The sequence below is a fragment of the Dendropsophus ebraccatus genome, chromosome 13, assembly GCF_027789765.1.
Source record: "Dendropsophus ebraccatus isolate aDenEbr1 chromosome 13, aDenEbr1.pat, whole genome shotgun sequence".
Taxonomy (NCBI): domain Eukaryota; kingdom Metazoa; phylum Chordata; class Amphibia; order Anura; family Hylidae; genus Dendropsophus; species Dendropsophus ebraccatus.
In genome coordinates this window covers 14,685,202-14,706,260 of record NC_091466.1, presented here as the reverse complement: position 1 = coordinate 14,706,260, position 21,059 = coordinate 14,685,202, and the positions used below count along the sequence as shown (strand labels likewise).

Here is a 21,059-nt window from a genome sequence, read left to right as displayed (position 1 = left end):
TTTATAGCTGGAATAAACCGCATGACACATGATTGTCAAATATTGTAATTACCTGTAAGCCCTTTAAGTGTGGAGAGAGCACATAAGTGTGGACATTGGCACATGTAAGATGGCGTCGCCGGCGTCTGTCATATCCTACTGCGCATGCGCCACCAAATCCCGTCATATATCCATAATGCGCATGCGCAGTTAGAGCACATCACGTGATCACCGCGCATCACGCGCACATCACGTGACCTGGACAAGAGTGACGCTCAGAAGGTCCTGCAGTCCATCGGATGGATGGCAGAACATGGAGTCATGAATCACTTGGTTATTTTTGATGATCGAGATCTGGGGTCCTTCAATGTGGACAATAAGTCAAAACTCTTATCCAGTTTTCTGATGGAATCGGAGGAACCTGTGACCTATTCCTTCTTACACCTCACTGTCCAGGAATTCTTCTCTGCCTTGGTACATTATATTGATTATTCTCCTGAGAAGTTACTGGAATCACTAAACAGAGCCAAATCCTATCCTGATGGACGTGGTGAGATCTTCCTCCGTTTCCTGTGTGGTCTATCAGATGGATCCACCAGGTCAATGCTAACTGGATACCTGGACAGTCAAGCAACCCAGGCTTCCATCGATGTCATCACTTGGCTGCACAACTTTATTCTAGAAGAACAGGAGATGGAGGATACTGAAAACAAGAAGCAACGTCTTCTCAGGACTTTCTTCTATCTGTATGAAACTCGGAATAAGCCTCTGGTGATGGAATCGTTAAAATCACACAAAAGTTTAGACTTTTCTGAAGTTCACATGTCTGCTCTGGACTGCACAGTGTTGGCGTTCATCATGGAAACCTGTACAAATATAGAAGAACTCAATCTAACAGGATGTTCCTTAGAAACAGAAGGATTAGAAAGACTTGCACCAACTTTACACAAGCTAAAGGGTTTGATGTAAGATATTAATTCTATTTTATCTTTCCATTGTATTAGGTTATGGGGAAAAAAATCTGATAAACTTATTGCATTTATATTTAATTGTCCAAAATTGCTATTTTGATGCAAGTTTTGATGCACAAATCGGTTTCACAGTATGCCAGCTAATAGTTGCTGTAAACTTAAAGCTGACCTGTCAGAAGCTTCCTGATGAGAAAAGTAAAACCATTGTACAATAGGGCTTCTTACCCTGAATCAGGAGATATAACTCTTACTTCAGTCCATCCCTCCAGCGCTGAGATATGAGTTTTATGCAAATAAAGCCCACAGTGTTTTCCTCTGGACTGCAAAAGCTGAATGTTGCTGGACTTGTGCAGCCTAGGTGAATGCCCCATGGGCTTTATCTTAACTTAATCTTAGCTTAATTTTGATGAAACACCTGAAGCTTATATCTCAGTGCTGGAGTGAATGATCAAAATAGGAGTTATATTTTCTGATTTCAGGTAAGAAGCCCTATTGTGCACTGCAATTTACCCGGCACAAAGCTTCAGACAGGTCCACTTTGTCTTGTTCAGGACTGGGCCAAAAATGGCCTTAAGGACCAGAGCCCAATTTTTAAATCTGACTTGTGTTAATAGCTGAATGATGCTTTAACTTGTCCGCTGCTGAAACAATGGTGAGTTCCTTTGTTAAACCGGAAGTTTGGATTTAATTTGATCATTCGCATTCTCATTGCACACAGTCATACAGTCTAATTTTGGTATCCAAGGAAAACCTCCTGTTTAACAAAGGAACTTGCCACTCATCCAGCAATGGGCCGGCATGACAGGCACACTTGTATGGCCACTTTATTAGAGATACAGATAAATAGAGTGGTCCATCAGCTTACAATATTTTCAACATACAATGGTTCTTTCTGGACTTTTTTTTATGTTGATACAATAGTTGTCCTGGAACCAATTAATATTGTAACTTGAGGGACCACTGCTTAGGCACACTGATGCGGGACCCTAGAGCGACGCGCTCACCCACATCAGCATGCCCTCTGAGCATGGTCCCCATGTAGGCCCAGTTATTGTAGATGGCACCCTCTGTGCATCCTCCATATTGTAGATGGCCCCCTGTGTCTCCTTATAGATTATAGGGGCTGCACCAAAGGCTGCTCCTTTGGTTCAGCCCCTATAATAAATGGCCCCTTTGTAGGTCCCCCTATAGTAGATGGCTTCTTGTGTAGTTCCCCATTAGTAAATGGCCCCTGTGTAGTCTTCAACTTAAATAGATGGTCCCCTGTGTAGTTCTCTCTTTAGTAGATGCACCCTGTTTAGATGTTTCTTAAATAGTTGCCCCCCCTGTGTAGCCCCCCTTTTGTAGATTGCCTCCTGTGTAGTCTCCCTTTAGTAGATGGCCCCTGTGTAGTGCATGGTGCCCTGTAGTCTTTGGTCCCCTGTGTAGTCCCCCATTTAGCAGATGGCCCCCTGCGTAGTCCCCCTTTAGTAGATGGCACCCCGTGTAGTCCCCCCTTTAGTAGTTTCTGAATGTTTGTTTCATTTGTTTAACATGTTATTCAGAATAATAAATCATTATTTTTGGGGGTGTGGAACCAATTGTCGGCATATCAGTGATTTCTTATGGGAAAATTTGCTTTGGTTTAAGAGTGGATTTGGATTACAAGCACAGTCCTGGAATGAATTATGCTCGTAATCCAAGGCACCACTGTATATATATATATATATATATATATATATATATATATATATATATAATGTATGCAGTGCAGTAGTAAGCTGGTAGGTAGGCAGGCAGGTACAGAATGGAGGTGTCTGGTATGGCAGCGCTATATAGTCACAGTATGGCAGTATTGGTTAGGTCTGGTGTGGCGGTGTTATCCAGTCACAGTATGGCGGTATTGGTCAGGTCTGGTATGACAGTGTTATCCAGTCACAGTTTGGTGGTATTGGTCAGGTCTGGTGTGGCGGTGTTATCCAGTCCCAGTTTGGCGGTATTGGTCAGGTCTGGTATGGCGGTGTTATCCAGTCACAGTTTGGTGGTATTGGTCAGGTCTGGTGTGGCGGTGTTATCCAGTCACAGTATGGCGGTATTGGTCAGGTCTGGTATGACAGTGTTATCCAGTCACAGTTTGGTGGTATTGGTCAGGTCTGGTTTGGTGGTGTTATCCAGTCACAGTATGGTGGTATTGGTCAGGTCTGGTGTGGCAGTGTTATCCAGTGACAGTATGGCGGTATTGGTCAGATGTGGTATGACAGTGTTATCCAGTCACAGTATGGCGGTATTGGTCAGGTCTGGTATGACAGTGTTATCCAGTCACAGTATGGCGGTATTGGTCAGGTCTGGTATGACAGTGTTATCCATTCACAGTATGGCAGTGTTGGTCAGGTCTGGTATAGTGGTGTTATCCAGTCACAGTATGGGGGTATTGGTCAGGTCTGGTATGGCGGTGTTATTCAGTCACAGTATGGGGGTATTGGTCAGGTCTGGTATGACAGTGTTATCCAGTCACAGTTTGGTGGTATTGGTCAGGTCTGGTTTGGTGGTGTTATCCAGTCACAGTATGGTGGTATTGGTCAGGTCTGGTGTGGCAGTGTTATCCAGTGACAGTATGGCGGTATTGGTCAGATGTGGTATGACAGTGTTATCCAGTCACAGTATGGCGGTATTGGTCAGGTCTGGTATGACAGTGTTATCCAGTCACAGTATGGCGGTATTGGTCAGGTCTGGTATGACAGTGTTATCCATTCACAGTATGGCAGTGTTGGTCAGGTCTGGTATAGTGGTGTTATCCAGTCACAGTATGGGGGTATTGGTCAGGTCTGGTATGGCAGTGTTATTCAGTCACAGTATGGGGGTATTGGTCCGGTCTGGTATGGCGGTGTTATCCAGTCACAGTATGGCGGTATTGGTCAGGTCTGGTATGGCGGTGTTATCCAGTCACAGTATGGCGGTATTGGTCAGGTCTGGTGGTGTTATCCAGTCACAGTATGGCGGTATAGGTCAGGTCCGGTGTGCAGTGGCGCCGCAATGATGAGGCGACCTGAGTCGTCTGCCTCAGGCGGCGCCACCAGCTGTTATCATGGGGGCGGCATTCAGTGGCGTAGCTACCACGGTCGCAGGCGGTCGCCGCCGCGACCGGGCCGCTACCAAGGGGGGGGCCCACGAGGCCCCCCCTTGCCACTGTACTGCTCCCATCCCACTCCTTCTTGTGACCGCAAGCAATGTTTTGCCTGCGATCACAAGAGGCGGCTGGGACGGCCCCCGGCTGACTTGCGGGGCTGGGAGCATCTTGAGGGCAAAAAAAAACAGGTCCCGTGGAGCTCCGCCCCCTCCGCTGGAAGCCCCGCCCCCAGCCGCGGTAAGCCCGCCAGCGCGCCTGACAAGAAGACTAGAGGAACCATTCAGGTGAGTAAGGATTTTTTAGTTTTAAAGGGCATGATGGGGGTGTAGTGGTATGATGAAGGAACAAGAGGATGATGGGGATGTAGTGGTATGGTGATGAAGGAACAAGAGGATGATGAGGGGTGTAGTGGTATGATGATGGAACAAGAGGATGATGGGGGTGTAGTGGTATGATGATGGAACAAGAGGATGATGAGGGGTGTAGTGGTATGATGATGGAACAAGAGGATGATGGGGGTGTAGTGGTATGATGATGGAACAAGAGGATGATGGGGGTGTAGTGGTATGATGATGGAACAAGAGGATGATGAGGGGTGTAGTGGTATGATGATGGAACAAGAGGATGATGGGGGTGTAGTGGTATGATGATGGAACAAGAGGATGATGGGGGGTGTAGTGGTATGATGATGGAACAAGAGGATGATGGGGGTGTAGTGGTATGGTGATGATGATGGAACAAGAGGATGATGGGGGTGTAGTGGTATGGTGATGATGAAGGAACAAGAGGATGATGGGGGGTGTAGTGGTATGATGATGGAACAAGAGGATGATGGGGGTGTAGTGGTATGATGATGGAACAAGAGGATGATGGGGGTGTAGTGGTATGATGATGGAACAAGAGGATGATGGGGGTGTAGTGGTATGATGATGGAACAAGAGGATGATGGGGGGTGTAGTGGTATGATGATGGAACAAGAGGATGATGAGGAGTGTAGTGGTATGATGATGAAGGAACAAGAGGATGATGGGGGGTGTAGTGGTATGATGGAACAAGAGGATGATGGGGGGTGTAGTGGTATGATGATGATGATGATGGAACAAGAGAATGATGGGGGGTGTAGTGTTATGATGATGATGATGGAACAAGAGGATGATGGGGGTTTAGTGGTATGATGATGATGGAACAAGAGGATGATGGGGGGTGTAGTGGTATGATGATGATGGAACAAGAGGATGATGGGGGTGTAGTGGTATGATGATGATGGAACAAGAGGATGATGGGGGTGTAGTGGTATGATGATGATGGAACAAGAGGATGATGGGGGTGTAGTGGTATGATGATGATGGAACAAGAGGATGATGGGGGGTGTATTGGTATGATGATGATGGAACAAGAGGATGATGAGGGGTGTAGTGGTATGATGATGGAACAAGAGGATGATGGGGGTGTAGTGGTATGATGATGATGGAACAAGAGGATGATGGGGGGTGTATTGGTATGATGATGATGGAACAAGAGGATGATGGGGATGTAGTGGTATGATGATGATGGAACAAGAGGATGATGGGGGGTGTATTGGTATGATGATGGAACAAGAGGATGATGGGGGGTGTAGTGGTATGATGATGGAACAAGAGGATGATGGGGGTGTAGTGGTATGATGATGGAACAAGAGGATGATGGGGGTGTAGTGGTATGATGATGGAACAAGAGGATGATGAGGATGTAGTGGTATGATGATGGAACAAGAGGATGATGAGGATGTAGTGGTATGATGAAGGAACAAGAGGATTATGGGGATGTAGTGCTATGATGATGATGGAACAAGAGGATGATGGGGGGTGTATTGGTATGATGATGGAACAAGAGGATGATGGGGGGTGTAGTGGTATGATGATGGAACAAGAGGATGATGGGGGGTGTAGTGGTATGATGATGGAACAAGAGGATGATGGGGGTGTAGTGGTATGATGATGGAACAAGAGGATGATGGGGGTGTAGTGGTATGATGATGGAACAAGAGGATGATGAGGATGTAGTGGTATGATGATGAAGGAACAAGAGGATGATGGGGATGTAGTGGTATGATGATGAAGGAACAAGAGGATGATGGGGATGTAGTGGTATGATGATGATGGAACAAGAGGATGATGGGGATGTAGTGGTATGATGATGATGGAACAAGAGGATGATGGGGGATGTAGTGGTATGATGATGATGAAGGAACAAGAGGATGATGGGGGTGTAGTGGTATGATGATGAAGGAACAAGAGGATGATGGGGGTGTAGTGGTATGATGATGAAGGAACAATAGGATGATGGGGGGTGTAGTGGATTATAATGTGGGCGGATTGACGGGGGGGGGGGGGGGCGTCATCCTATAGTTCGCCTCGGGCAGCAGAGAGGCTAGAATGACCCCTGCCGGTGTGGCAGTATTATCCAGGGCCGTCTTAACAGCATTATGGGCCCCTGGGCAGAGGTGCGAATTGGGCCCTACCCCCCGCGGCCGCCGCCATCAAAACCCCCCCATCTTTGCAACCCCGCCCCTAGCCAGTACAATTACGTACAATAAAAAATACAAATTATTGTTAACATAAACTTTAATTCACAACACAGTCTTTCAGCAGCGCAAAAACAAAAAATAACCATGCATGCCTCACCAAACCAGACCAGGTTGGCTTCAAAGTATCCAAAAAACGCAATGGAGACAGCACTTCCAACAGCAATCTGCAGGGTTTATTGTCACACCAGTGCAATATGTCTCATATATACAGAGGGGCAACAACATGACTATTATATATGAGAACCATGTTGTCTCCCTGTATGTATACTGTATAATACAATATACAGGGAAACAACATGGCTTATATATAGAGACGGGCAAAACAACATGTCTCATATATACAGAGGGGCAACAACATGACTATTATATTATATATGAACCATGTTGTTTCCCTGTATACAGAATACAGGGAAACAACATGGTTCATATATAATATAATAGTCATGTTGCTGCTCCTCTGTCTATATGAGACATGTTGTTTTGCCCTTCTCTATATATATGCCAGATAACAACAAACAACAACAAATATTACCACCACATACTGACTAACACCACCGCTGCTACTGACTAATCCACTGTACACAGATCACTATCACCTCATCCAGTCATATAGAGGTACCCAGCTTTACACAGGCTCTGTACACCATATACATTACAGTGCAGATACATCAAGTGACCCTCGTGGGACGTCTTCTCTGATCAGAGATCTTCCCTTTTCATCTTCTTTTCCATTTGACCTGTGCCGTTATGAGAACTTCTCTAAGCCACAAATCCACAGAATCTGCCAGACAGACATATTAGGCTCCACACTCTGTCACCATCCTCATCTCTCTACACACTGCACATCTGTATTGGCCCCTTATAGATGGCTCCCCCCTGTATCCCCCCCTTATAGATGGCTCCCCCCTGTATTACCCCCGTATAGATGGCTCCCCTGTATTACCCCCTTATAGATGGCTCCCCCTGTATTACCCCCTTATAGATGGCTCCCCCTGTATTACCCCCTTATAGATGGCTCCCCCCTGTACTACCCCCTTATAGATGGCTCCCCCCTGTATTCCCCCCCTATAGATGGCTCCCCCTGTATCCCCCCTATAGATGGCTCCCCCCTGTATCCCCCTATAGATGGCTCTCCCCTGTATCCCCTCCTATAGATGGCTCCCCCCTGTATCCCCCCCTATAGATGGCTCCCCCCTGTATCCCCCCCTATAGATGGCTCCCCCTGTATCCCCCCTATAGATGGCTCCCCCCTGTATCCCCCCCTATAGATGGCTCCCCCCTGTATCCCCCCCTATAGATGGCTCCCCTCTGTATCCCCCCCTATAGCTGGCTCCCCCCTGTATCCCCCCTATAGATGGCTCCCCTCTGTACCCCCCCTATAGATGGCTCCCCCGTATTCCCCCCCTATAGATGGCTCCCCCGTATTCCCCCCTTATAGATGGCTCCCCCGTATTCCCCCCTTATAGATGGCTCCCCCCTGCACAGCAGATAAAAAAAACAAACACCCAACTCACCTACCAGCGCTCCCCCGTCGCTGCTTCCTCTCCTCTTCTGCCCCCGGCTGATGCGTCGCTCCCCGGGGGATTCTCCGGGAGCGCACACATCCGGAAGCTCAGTGTGCGCCCAGGCCGGGACTTCCGGTACAGGAAGCCCCAGCGACGCGCACTGAGGTTCCTGATGCGTTCGTTCCCGGAGAATCCCCCGGGGAGCGACGCATCAGCCGGGGCCGGATTTCCTCTTGCGACCGCAAGAAAATGCTTGCGGTCGCAAGAGAAGGGGAAGGGGGCGCGCAGGGCCGTCTTACTCATTGGGCATGGGAGGCGGCTGTCCGGGGACCCTTGCGTCCTAGGGGGCCCCTGCCCGCTGTGACAGAAGGGCCCCCGGGCAGCCGCCTACCATGTCCAATGGGTAAGACGGCCCTGGTGTTATCCAGTCACAGTATGGTGGTATTGGTCAGGTCTGGTATGGTGGTATCCAGTCACAGTATGGCGGTATTGGTCAGGTCTGGTGTGGTGGTGTTATCCAGTCACAGTGTGGGGGGGGAGGGGGGCCCCATTGGAAAGTCAGGTCAGGTCTGGTATGACAGTGTTATCCATTCACAGTATGGCAGTGTTGGTCAGGTCTGGTATGGCAGTGTTATCCAGTTACAGTATGGCGGTAATGGTCAGGTCTGGTATGACAGTGTTATCCAGTCACAGTATGGCAGTGTTGGTCAGGTCTGGTATAGTGGTGTTATCCAGTCACAGTATGGCGGTATTGGTCAGGTCTGATATGACAGTGTTGTCCAGTCACAGTATGGCGGTATTGGTAAGGTCTGGTGTGGTGGTGTTATCCAGTCACAGTGTGTGGGGGGGAGGGGGCAGGGGGGGCCCCATTGGAAAGTTTGCTATGGGGCCCAGCCATTTCTAGTTACGCCCCTGGCCTGCTCCATACTTCTTCACCCATGTCTGTACATTATACCTTGAGAAGGGATAAATAGAGTTCTCTGGTTTAGATCTTATACCCTGCTAGCTCTGGTGTGACCTAGACTTTGTAAGACACGTCTGGATTTTAGGAATACCCAGGGACAAAAAAGATTTTTTTTACTTACCGTTTTACCTGTTTTATCTTCTTATTCTTACAGTTTATCTCATAATGACCTACCAGACACGTCCTGCATTCAGCTGGCATCTATAATAAGGAAAAACCAGTCTCTGAAGAAACTTGTCTTGTCTACTAACCGTCTGTACGGTCCTCACTTCAGTGACCTGATAGAAGCTCTGTCCAGTCCAGCCTGCAGGATAGAGGAATTACAGTGGGTATAAGAGATTTGTACAGGAGTCATGGTACCAAAGAATGGTTAATGCTGGGTTCATACTGTGTTTTTGCAGTCCGTTTAACATGTACATTTTATGAAAAAACAGATGCAAAAACGGATGCAATTGTGTGCAATCCGTTTGGATCCGTTTTTCCATTGACTTCCATTATAAAAAAATAAATAAAAAGATTTACTTATCTTGGAGAAGGCTGTGACTGGTACACATCAATGTTGTTCTGAAACTAATGGCCAAATGTGACGTGATAATTTAATGACAGAAAATTAATTGAGGACACAGGGACCATGGGCAGAGAAGTACAAAAGACAATGGAGAAAGGAGAGTTCTCAGTATGTGACACAAGTATACTTATCTGCTTTATGATTATGGTAGATTCAAGGTGCTGCATAATCACTGATTTATGACATGCCATAAAGTGAGGATAGGATTCATGGATTCTGTATATCCAAACATGAATTGGTGTTAGTGGATGTACAGTATATAGCCGCTGAAATTCCTGACATTCAGCACATAGAAGTGGTGGCTTCTAGTGATGGCATTTATGAATGTATTTATTTATTACTAACAGGAGGAAAAATTTTCTCACCCCATTCACAATCTACAGATTTTATACCTATGTTGTTTGGATGCTTCGCCAACATCTCATCTTATTCTTACAGTTTAGATGGTAATAATCTACCAGACAAGTCCTGCAGCCAGTTTGCATCTGTACTAAATACGAACCAGTCCCTGAAAATACTTGTCGTCTTTGGTAATCATATGTCTGGTCCTCACTTCATTGACTTGGTAAAAGCTCTGTCTAGTCCAGCCTGCAGCTTAAAGGAAATACGGTATGTATAAGAGAAGTGTAACTTAAAGGGGTTGGCCTTTTTATAGTAAAATTGCTCAGTGTACAGTATTAGTAACTGTACTCACTATATATACTGACAGCAGCTCCCGCTGTACCTCATAGAGCTAACATCAGACTCCCCTCCTCCAGGCTGTACTGCCCTGCTCTGTGGTGTTTTGGTCCATAAGATGGCTGACATGGAGAAGCATGTGACCATGCCCCGCCCCCCCAGTGTCCACTACTGAGCCTGTATGTGTCTATGAAGGACACAGTGGACAGGGCCTGGTCACATGCTCCTCCATGTCGGCCATTTTGTGGACTGAAACAAAACAGAGCAGGGCAGCCCAGCCTGGTGAAGGGGAGTCTGATATTAGCTCTATGAGGTAAACAGGGAGCTGCTGTCAGTATATACATTGAGTACACTACTAATACTTTGTACTGACCTATTTTACTATAAAGTGGCCAACCCCTTTAAAGCTCCTGTAAAGGGCCCCCCTTTATAAAAGGGGGACACACGGGATTGCGCCCCCACCCCCCTTTTTAGTACAAGTTTGGTTTTACATGTATGTGGTAGTTGTTCTCTCCCCCCCCCCCTTCTTTCTATTCCTACAGGTACCACAAGCCTTGGAGATTCTGCTTAGCAACAGTCAGCGTTGTGATTGGTGATTACAGCTGTGTGGGAATACAGTGAGCTAAAAATAGAAAGGTGCCCTCTGTTTGGATTGGTCAGCTGGCTGAGAGCGGGAGATTTGGAATGGTATTTATAGGGGAGCCGGCTCTCAGCTGTGTCAGTCAGAGTAGCTGTACAGAAGAAGCTGCTCCCACCCGCCCTCCCTTATGTTCAAGGACTTTGTCGTGGCACTTTGATAGAGGGGGTATTGTCGCCCTGCTCTCAGGGCGGGCATGTCCTTCTGTTAAGCTATGGCTCGGTTATTTATTTATTGATTTATTTATTGATTAAATTATTTGATTATTTATGATATTGGTGCTTAACAGTGTATTTGCTTACCCTTATTAAAGTGCCACGGCCTTTATATTCCAAATGCTTGTTAGTCTTATTTCAGGGGGGGTATTGGGGGCTGCATTTCCGTGTGGTCTAGTGCAAAATCTGTAACGATGCCCCCATCTAGCATGTGCCATTATAAAACTGACTTATGTGGCAGAAGGACCTTTTGCCCCTTAAGCTCCACAGACCTGAAGTAGGCATATAGAAGGAGACCCACTAACATTACAAGATGAAGCTGTTTTTGATGGAGTAATGGGCTAAAATATCTGTTGGTCAACTGATTGTTTTCCGACAGTTATCAAATGTGTATAGGCTTCTGTAGATTCAGCTACTGACCGTGTGGCCGAGTAAATGCTGAAGGTCCTTACTAGGTCCCTATTTGCAGTGGCCCTCCGCTGCCCCATGTGTGGATGGCACATCGCAGGTTAACTGCTCTTAACTCTACCAGATACAAACTTCAAGTAAAGGGGGGTTAGGACAATGGATGTAGTTGGTGGAGAGGTGACCCATTACTGTTCTTCATCTTCCTCAAGTATCATCTACATAGGGACAGAAGCTCTTTGTGCTGTCTTAGTAAAGACTATTTTGCTGGCTTTAAGCTTATATTATACCCTATATAGTTTGTGTTTATGGCTTTATGTTGTGGCTTTATGTTGTGGACATGACCCATACCTCTTTTTCCTATTATATCAGTTTGGCCGATAATCATCTATCAGACACGTCCTGCACCCAGTTGGCCTCTATAATAAGGAATAACCGGTCCCTGACTAAACTTTGCCTGACTGGTAACCATCTGTCTGGTCCTCACTTCAGTGACATGGTGGATGCTCTCTGCAGTCCAGACTGCAGGATAGAGGAGTTACAGTAAGTATAAAATGGGGACCCCCACATGGGTGCCGTGAAAGGCTCTTCACCACGGTTATGTCTATGTCTAAGATAAACTGCACCTTGACATGTGGCGTCTCTAATGTCTGACTGTCTCATGCCCTTGTATCAATTCTACCCTCTGTAGATGCTTTCCTACAACTACTGTTTTAACCATTGAAAGGTCCCTATATACTTTTACTTTTGTTGTCCGTACCCACCTGCTTGCGTGTATGAGGCTCTCCGGACAGATGTCAGTGGAGATAGGGGTCAGGCAAGGCCGGTTCCAGGGTTCTGTGGGTCTTTGGGCGACAGAGCCTCAGCGGGCCCCTTTGTGGAGTAAATCACGTGGGGACAGTAAAACAGTAGGTCCCCCTCTGTGTAGCCCTCTTATAGATGCCCCCCTCTGCCAGACAAGCATCTTAGGCACTTCAGTACCTTCCTCTATACAAGCTCCCAACAGTAACAGGACACTCTTTGTGCCTTTAAAGTTATTTCCTTTCTTTATGCCTTATTCTGTGGTTAGGGTCCCATCTGTAGTTGAGCCCCCTCTTTTACCCCTATCTGTTGTTGTACCCCCTCTTTGTGCGCATATCAGTAGTTAGGCCTACTTTCTGCCCCTCATCTGTAGGTGAGCACCTTTGGGCTTCAATCTGTAGTAAGGCGCTCTCTTTGTGCAAAAAGAACTTTGCCCTTATGAACTGTACCACTGCTTACCCTCCAATAAACTGTGCCACTGCCCCCCAATAAACTGTGCCACTGCGCCCCCTCCCCACAATAAACTCTCACTGCCCCCCAATAAATTGTGCCACTGACCCCCAATAATCTATGGCACTGCCCCCAATAAATTGTGCCACTGTGCCCCAATATAAATTGTGCAATCGTCCCCATAAATAAGTGTTTCCCAACCAGTGGCTCGACAGTTGTTGCCAAGCTATAACTCCCATTATGTCCTGCCAGCAGTGGATGATGGAAGTTGTAGTTTTTCAGCAACTGGAAAGTCACATGTTAGAGAATACTGCCCTAATAAACTGTCCCCCAAATCACTGTTTCCCAACAAGTGACTCTTCAGTTGTCAAACTACAACTCTTATCATGTCCTGCTAACAGTGCATGATTGGAGTTGGAGTTTTGCAGCAATTGGAGAGTCACATTGTCTCTAAACACCGCACACAACACTGCCCCACTCCCCTTTGTACACTCACCATCTCCTGGCCCGGGAGCTGAGCTGCTCTGGCCTCCTCTAATCAGGTCTGGCCTCCTCTAATCAGGTCTGGGCCAGGGGAGAAAGGTGCAGGGAGTGCAGATCAGGCTGATCTACAGCACGGAGGAGATGGTGGCTGGCCGGGCAGGAAAGGGAATGTTCCCTACCTTCAGCCAGTCTCAGTGAAGAAAGAAAGCAGCCCTGGCGGGAATGGGCTCCTAGGGATGCTGTGGGCCCCGGCGCTTGCCCAGGTAAGCCAGGTGCTGACACCGGCCCTGGGGTAAGGCATGAAGGAAAATTACTGCCCGACCACTTTGTTCTTTAAGAAATAAGCAACAACCAGAGCAGTGTGACTGTGGCTTAACCCTCCCCTCCCCATAGAGAACACATGAATAATCGTTCCTGTATATATAGAGGTTGTAGTGTTAAGGGTGGGATCCCTCAGTGGGCAGCTATTGAGGGTGTTTGGCCACTGTTAGAATCATAAAGGCCATGCTAAGCCACAGCATGCATGCCTCCTCCCTCCCTTGCTGGACTCCTGCCGCTTGCTCTGCCCTTTATAAGGTCTCTGCATACAGCATACGTCAGGGAAGCGCCCATTATTTGAATGCCCCCCCACCATATGCAACAACTCCAAATTCTCCAGTCTGGTTCTTAGGTTTTTTAGCACCCGCCCTATAAGACGACCCCTGACGTTTGAGAAGATTTTCAAATGGGGAATGCAGGGAATATAGTAATACTTACCTGTCCTATTTCACATGGTTGATTACCCAAAGTCTGGATTTACATAAAGGATTTGGTTGTCACTTACAGCAGTTACAGCCAAACCCAGAAGTAGGTCCAAAAAATGCAGAAAAAGGTGCAAATTGTTCCATTAGGCTTTGTTCAAGCACTACTTTTTGGGTATAAACTGATGATATTTTTTGGAGGCTCAAAATGATTTTCAAATTGCTGTGTATGCGCATGAGCTAAAAAATGAGGACCGAGTACTATATGAGACTCCAGCCCTACTCTTATATCAGGTCAATGCTCAAGATGATGCAGACAAAAGTTTTTTGGTACTAGTTTCAGTTTCTTAATAAAGTATGCATCAATCAATGCGATTGTCATTGAGGCTTCAAAGGGGCAATACAGTGTACCCCAAAACTTTAAATAATTTGGGGGCTGTATAGAAAAGTAAAAGAAGTCATACTTACCTATCCCTGGTCCCCTGCAGGCCCCACTGCAGTTCCTGTTTGGCTCCTTCTGTTTCTTAGACAAGGTGGGAGCAGGACCTGCCCGCTCCACCAATCACCAGCGGCAGTGTCCCGTCTTAGCCAGTGGTTGTATCTGTATCTGAAAGCTGAGCACTGTTCACAGTACACATCATGCTCAGGAAAATGGCATCATTGTAGTAAGAAACCCCCTAGTTTCACCAGGTCTGGATTGTACAGGTTCAGGCCAATCACTTCACTAATACTAATTCTGTTTTTGTCGTAGCATGAAGAGCAATGGATTGTCTGAGACGGAGAAGGAGGCCTTAAGAAGGCTACAAGGAAAAAAAACTAATATGGATGTAACTTACTGAACAAACAAGAAGATGTGGGATAGGCAGATAACAGGACTGTGACAGTCACAGTGCTTCTTCAGGTGATCTATAGTATTTCCTGGTGCAATCTGGGTAACATTGATGATGTGTTGAAGATTGGGAAACATGATACTAGGAATACGCCCTGTGAGCCAACACCTTGTCCAGTAAATAAATCCATTCATAAGGGTCCTTTTAACACGGGCTGATTAAAGGTAGTGGGCCTTCCAAGAAGCATCCATTTACCAAATAATCGGCCTGTGAAAATCCCCTATTACATACGACTGTCAGCGCTCGTTTGCTCCTTGTTCCCTGCTCGCTGCCGCTGTTAATACACACATGGCGGCAGCGAGCGGGTGAGCGTGGGAGGGGCCGTGAGGAGCTGCGGGGGGGCTGCCTGGGTGATTGTAGATCGTCCGGGCAGCCCATAGAGGATAGTGGCGGTTTGCTGCCGCCGCTCCTATTCCGGCAGCAAACGGCAGCAGATTGTTGCTATCCTGATCCATCAGCCGACATCGTTCATCGTTCGGCTGATTGTTGCCTGCTATTACACACAACGATTATCGGCTGTAACGGCCGATACCGGTCAAATACGGCAGATAATCGTCTTGTGTAATAGGGCTTTAAAAGAGACAGCAATGAGTTGACGACTGAACGTTGTTCATTGGCTGCTTTAATCTTTTGTGCAGCAATATAAGGCTGTTTTCGCACTTCGGGAACATAGTTGGGTAAGGCGGCCATCTTGTTATATAGACGACTGCTAACAATGATCATTATTGGGAACATAGCCTAAATGATCATTATCGGCCATGCTCCTCGTCTTCTTCATCTAAACAGGAGACGTGCAGACGATAAAGGCCCCTTTTAAATACCGTACAAACGATCCTGAACTGACGATCAGGCGTTTTTGTTTTTCCCTCCACACCATATTTTTTCATACATAAAGTGCACACAAGAAGATTCACTTTGTAATGACACCCTCTATTTTACCGTAAAATGTATTTATTTATACTAAAAATATTTATGTGGGGTTCATTTTTACACCATTTACTATGGAGTAAAACTGACATGTTATCTATATTCTGCAAGCCAGGTCGATTAGGCTAGGTTCACACTATGTTTTTGCAATATGTTTTTTTTTTTTTCATTCGATTTTGCAAAAAAACTGATGGAAAAACTGATGCATTTGTGTGCATCCGTTTTGATAAATTTCTCCATTGATTTCAATGTAAAAAAAATTACGTGTTTGATCCTTTCTTTATAATAGAAGTCAATGGAAAAACGGATCAAAACAGATGCACACAATTGCAACCGTTTTTTTTGTAAAACGGACGGAAAAAAAACAATTGCAAAACGTAGTGTGAACTCAGCCTTACAGGGATGGTTGAAAAAAAAACATTTTTTAAATTGTTTACAAAAATAAAAATGCTTTAAATTGCCCTCTTTTTCATTTATTCTTCTAAAAAGCTGTGTGAGGGCTCATCATTTGCAAGATGATCCATAGACTTTACCAGTACCATTCTGAGGAAGTAATTCTGGTATTGGACATGTTTTTTTAATTATTTTTTTTTATTTACAGTGTTTACTTTTCCGTATCAATAATGTAATATTTTAAAGGTTCAGACATTTCCGAAAGTAACAATACCAAATATGTGAATTTTAAAATTTTGACTATTTATTTGAAACGTGAAAAAAATGAGGGATTAAAATTTTTATATTTTTATAAAAAACCTTTGTCTTTTTTTTCACCTATTAGGGGACTTTTATAAACAATCATTTGATTGCTTATACAACTCAGTGTAATGTTATTGCATTAGTTGTGAAATCAGAGATCTTCTAGTACAGCCTGCTTGTGGCAGATTTGCTATGGCAAGCACAGGTGCCTTCAGGTCAGCACTCCGCAATTGAGAGGTGCAGGTGTTTATTAGGGGTCTGACAGGAAAGGAACCTGTCTGACAATCTCCTATATGCTGTGATTGCTATAGACCTCAATATTTGGGGGGTTAATTGTCCGGGATCAGTATAGTTGCCAATGTCAGTCAATAACAGTCAATAAAGCTACTTATAGCAAAGGCACCTGCGGCCTATGAAGCTGGCTCAGGAGCATGCATCCCTCATAAATATACAGCACATGTCACCAAGGGGTTCATGGGAATGTGTTATGACTTATGACAATAGCTTACTGTTTCAATCTTTTTTTTTTTTTTTTCTTTCCCCCCATTTCTTCTAAAATTACATTATCAAAATAAAAACAAAGTGGCATAGTACAGCTTAAAGTTAGCCTTCATCAAAGTCCTTTAACATTGTCCATGCCACACAACTAATACACATAAATATTTTCTCTTCTTCCAAAATTGTCCCTATCTCCTTTTTCCATAAGTGTTTTTTTATATTTCTCGTCACCCCTATTGTGTCATTCAATAAAATATGATATATTTTCCTTTGTTCTCCCCTCTTACTTCCACTGCATTTCATTAAAGTGTTCACTAACACATACTCCTGTACTTTGAATATAACTTTATTTAGGTTACAAACCCACTTGCCGGATCTGCAGCGAGTCTCCTTGCTGCGTTTTTGCAGCGAGACTCGCTGCAGATCCTGGCCCTATACTTTCAATAGCAGAGAAATTCGCAGCAGGGATGTACATCCCTGCTGCGATTTTGTCTGCAGCCCGCCCCATTAACCCCCCGGCCGCCGGACATTATACATTACCGGGTCCCCGTTCCTGCTTGCTTCGGGGCTCCCGGTGTCTTCACGGCCCGCCCGGCCAATCAGTACGCTGCGGCGGGGCAGCGCACTGATTGGCCGGGCGGAACGTGCCGGGAGCCGCCGAAGCAAGCAGGAGCGGGGACCTGGTAATGTATATCCTGCCCGCCCCCCTGCAGCCCCGATCGCCCCGCAGCCCCCGGCCCCCCAGCCCCCGGCCGCACCATCGCCAGCAGCCCCCGGCCGCACCATCGCCCCCAGCCCCCCAGCCCCCGGCCGCACGATCGCCTGCAGCCCCCCAGCCCCCGGCCGCACGATCGCCTGCAGCCCCCCAGCCCCCGGCCGCACGATCGCCTGCAGCCCCCCAGCCCCCGGCCGCACGATCGCCTGCAGCCCCCCAGCCCCCGGCCGCACGATCGCCCGCAGCTCCGCAGCCCCCGGCCGCATGATCGCCCGCAGCCCCCAGCCCCGCAGCCCCCGGCTGCACGATCGCCCGCTGCAGGCGATCGTGAGGTCGGGGGCTGCAAGGCTGGGGGCGATGGTGCAGCCGGGGGCTGCGGGCGATGGTGTGGTCGGGGGCTGGGGGGCTGCAGGCGATCGTGCGGCCGGGGGCGATATACATTACCTGATCCCGGCTCCTGCTTGCTTCAGCGGCTCCCGGCACGTTCCGCCCGGCCAATCAGTGCGCTGCCCCGCCGCAGCGCACTGATTGGCCGGGCGGGCCGTGAAGACACCGGGAGCCCCGAAGCAAGCAGGAACGGGGATCGGGTAATGTATAATGTCGGGCTGCAGACAAAATCCGGCGGCCGGGGGGTTAATGGGGCGGGCTGCAGACAAAATCGCAGCAGGGATGTACATCCCTGCTGCGAGTTTCTCTGCTATTGAAAGTATAGGGCCAGGATCTGCAGCGAGTCTCGCTGCAAAAACGCAGCAAGGAGACTCGCTGCAGATCCGGCAAGTGGGTTTGTAACCTTAATGTGTATCTCACTGCATGTTTAAGTTGGGCATAAATAAACCCAAATCGTCTCTTTAACCTGTATTCTTGTTGTAGCTGTTCTAATGAAATAAGCTGACAATTCTCAAATAATTGTGAAACCCATTTAATCCCTACCCTAACCCATGGGGGGTGGTCTATTTTTGTCCCTTCTGAAAAAATTAGATTTTTCCCATAACCTATTGACCTTTGTGCTAGTTTGAATTTGACATATTCTCTTAACTTTTAACTCTTTAACTCTTCTCTTAACTCTTATCTTTGTGATATTTTCCTTAATATCTGTTCCCACTATGCCCAGTATTGATTCTGCCATTGCGCGGCTATGTTTTAATATGTGTTTCCCTACTAACTTATTTTGGTTCATCATTTGTAAAAGTGTATTTGCGTAGAAGTAAAGCCTAAAATCTGGTAAGGCGAGACCCCATCCTCTTTTATCGGGGTAAAGGATTTATACCGGGTCCTCGGTCTGCTGTTGGCCCATATTAATTTATTAAGGGTAGTTTCCAGCTCCCTAAAATATTTGTCTGAGATCCACACCGGGGATGTCGCCGGGTAATACGCAATTTGAGGGTAATACGCAATTTGCGACCACCATTTTCACCAACGCTGCCCTATCGGCCACAGATATTGGTAATTTGGCCCATATATCAATTTTCTTTTTTATTTTCATCAAGACAAAATAGGATTTGCGAAAAAACTTTCTTTCTTTATAGTAGCATAGTTCAAATTATATAACAAAACATCTACAAAAAATAAATCAGTCACCACAGTGCTGAGGACGAGTAGACGTTGGTCTTCACACCGCAGATCAGATCTCTGTCCTCCGAGGCTCTCAGGACAGAGATCTGAAGAGCACCGTGTGAAGACCAATGTCTACTCGTCCTCAGCACTGTGGTGACATTGATTTATTTTTTTTAGATGTTTTGACTTCCATTATTTTAGGAAGCAGCACGTTGACATCAGGGCCGTTTTAATACATTGGTGGGCCCAGTGGACAGGCCTCAAGAGTGGGCCCCCCCAACCCAGCGTTATCAGAATCGGAGCTCCACACACAGTATAATCCCCTGAAAATGTCCCCACACTGTATTAAGAGCCCCAATACATATGGTAGTTACCTCATAACGATATCACCAATGATACCATTATATAATACCGCCACACCATGACCACTATCACTACAGCCCTATAACAGTTACATCCATTTACTCACAGGGGGCGTCTTCTCTCATCAGAGTCTTTCACCTTTTCTTTCACTCCATCCAGCGTGGGCCACCTTGAAGTCTTCCCTGGCTGTGAATCTTCTCTCCAGAATCTGCCAGAGAAACATTTTAGGCTCCAACACATCCAGTAGTAAGGTCCCCTGTACCCCTATACAGTAGTTACCCCCCTATTTCCCCCTATATAGTAGTTACACCCCTCTGTGCTCCCCCACAGCTGTGTGCTACCCAGTAGTAAAGACAGCTGTGTGCTGCCCCCAGTACTATAGACCACTAGGTGCTGCTCCCAGTAGTATATATACCCCCTGTGCACCCCCCAGTAGTATATAGACCCCATTGTGCTGCCCCCAGTAGTATATAGACCCCTTGTGTGCTGCCCCCAGTACTATAGACCACTAGGTGCTGCCCCCAGTAGTATATAGCCCCATCTGTGCTCCCCCAGTTATATATACCCCCCTGTGCATCCCCCAGTAGTATATATACCCCCGTGCAGCCCCCAGTAATATATATATCCCCTGTGCTCCCCCAGTAGTATATACTCCCCCTGTGCACCCACAGTAGTATGTATATCCCCTGTGCGCCCCCAGTAGTATATAGTCTCCCTGTGCATTCCCCAGTAGTATATATACCCCCCTGTGCACCCTCCAGTAGTATATATATCCCCTGTGCTCCCCCCAGTAGTATATAGTCCCCCTGTGCATTCCCCAGTAGTATTTATACCCCCCTGTGCACCCTCCAGTAGTATATATATCCCCTGTGCTCCCCCAGTAGTATATAGTCCCCCCTTGCACCCCCAGTAGTATATAGCCCCCCTGTGCCCTCCCCAAGTTATATATACCCCCTGTGTGCCCCCCCAGTAGTATATAGACCCCCCCTGTGGCACCCCTAGTAGTATACACCCCCGCTGTGTGCTGCCCCCCCCGTAATATAGCCCCCCTTTGTGCCCCCCCTCCCATATAGCAAATTAAAAAAAAACACTTTATACTCACCTGGGTCTGCGCGTTCCTCTTCTCATCACTTCACCCTTGTGGCCGCAGGCAGTGCTTTACCTGCGGTCACAAGAGGCCGCTCTCTTGTGACCTCAGGCAAAGCACTGCCTGCGCCCACAAGGATGACCGACAGGGAGGGAGCCAATGGCTCCCGACCTGTCAGTGCCGCTGCTGCTCGTTACGAGCGCTCATAGCTACAGTGCAGAGCGCAGCAGCAGGCGGGGGGGCCCTGCAGGGGGCGCCATG

At 47.0% G+C, this 21,059-nt stretch overlaps 1 protein-coding gene across 4 annotated transcripts in view; it reads left to right on the top strand.

Moving 5' to 3' along the window:
• LOC138771282 (NACHT, LRR and PYD domains-containing protein 3-like) overlaps positions 1-16,603 on the top strand; it is a 41,526-nt gene extending 24,923 nt beyond the window's left edge. For all 4 annotated transcript variants that reach the window (XM_069950890.1, XM_069950887.1, XM_069950888.1 and 1 more), the window contains 5 exons: positions 238-944; positions 9,246-9,416; positions 10,098-10,268; positions 11,967-12,137; positions 14,820-16,603. In XM_069950890.1, coding sequence (XP_069806991.1) covers positions 238-944; positions 9,246-9,416; positions 10,098-10,268; positions 11,967-12,137; positions 14,820-14,907 — 1,308 coding nt within the window. In that variant the 3' untranslated portion in view covers positions 14,908-16,603. The remainder of the gene's footprint in view (positions 1-237; positions 945-9,245; positions 9,417-10,097; positions 10,269-11,966; positions 12,138-14,819) is intronic.
• Positions 16,604-21,059: the final 4,456 nt, after the last annotated feature.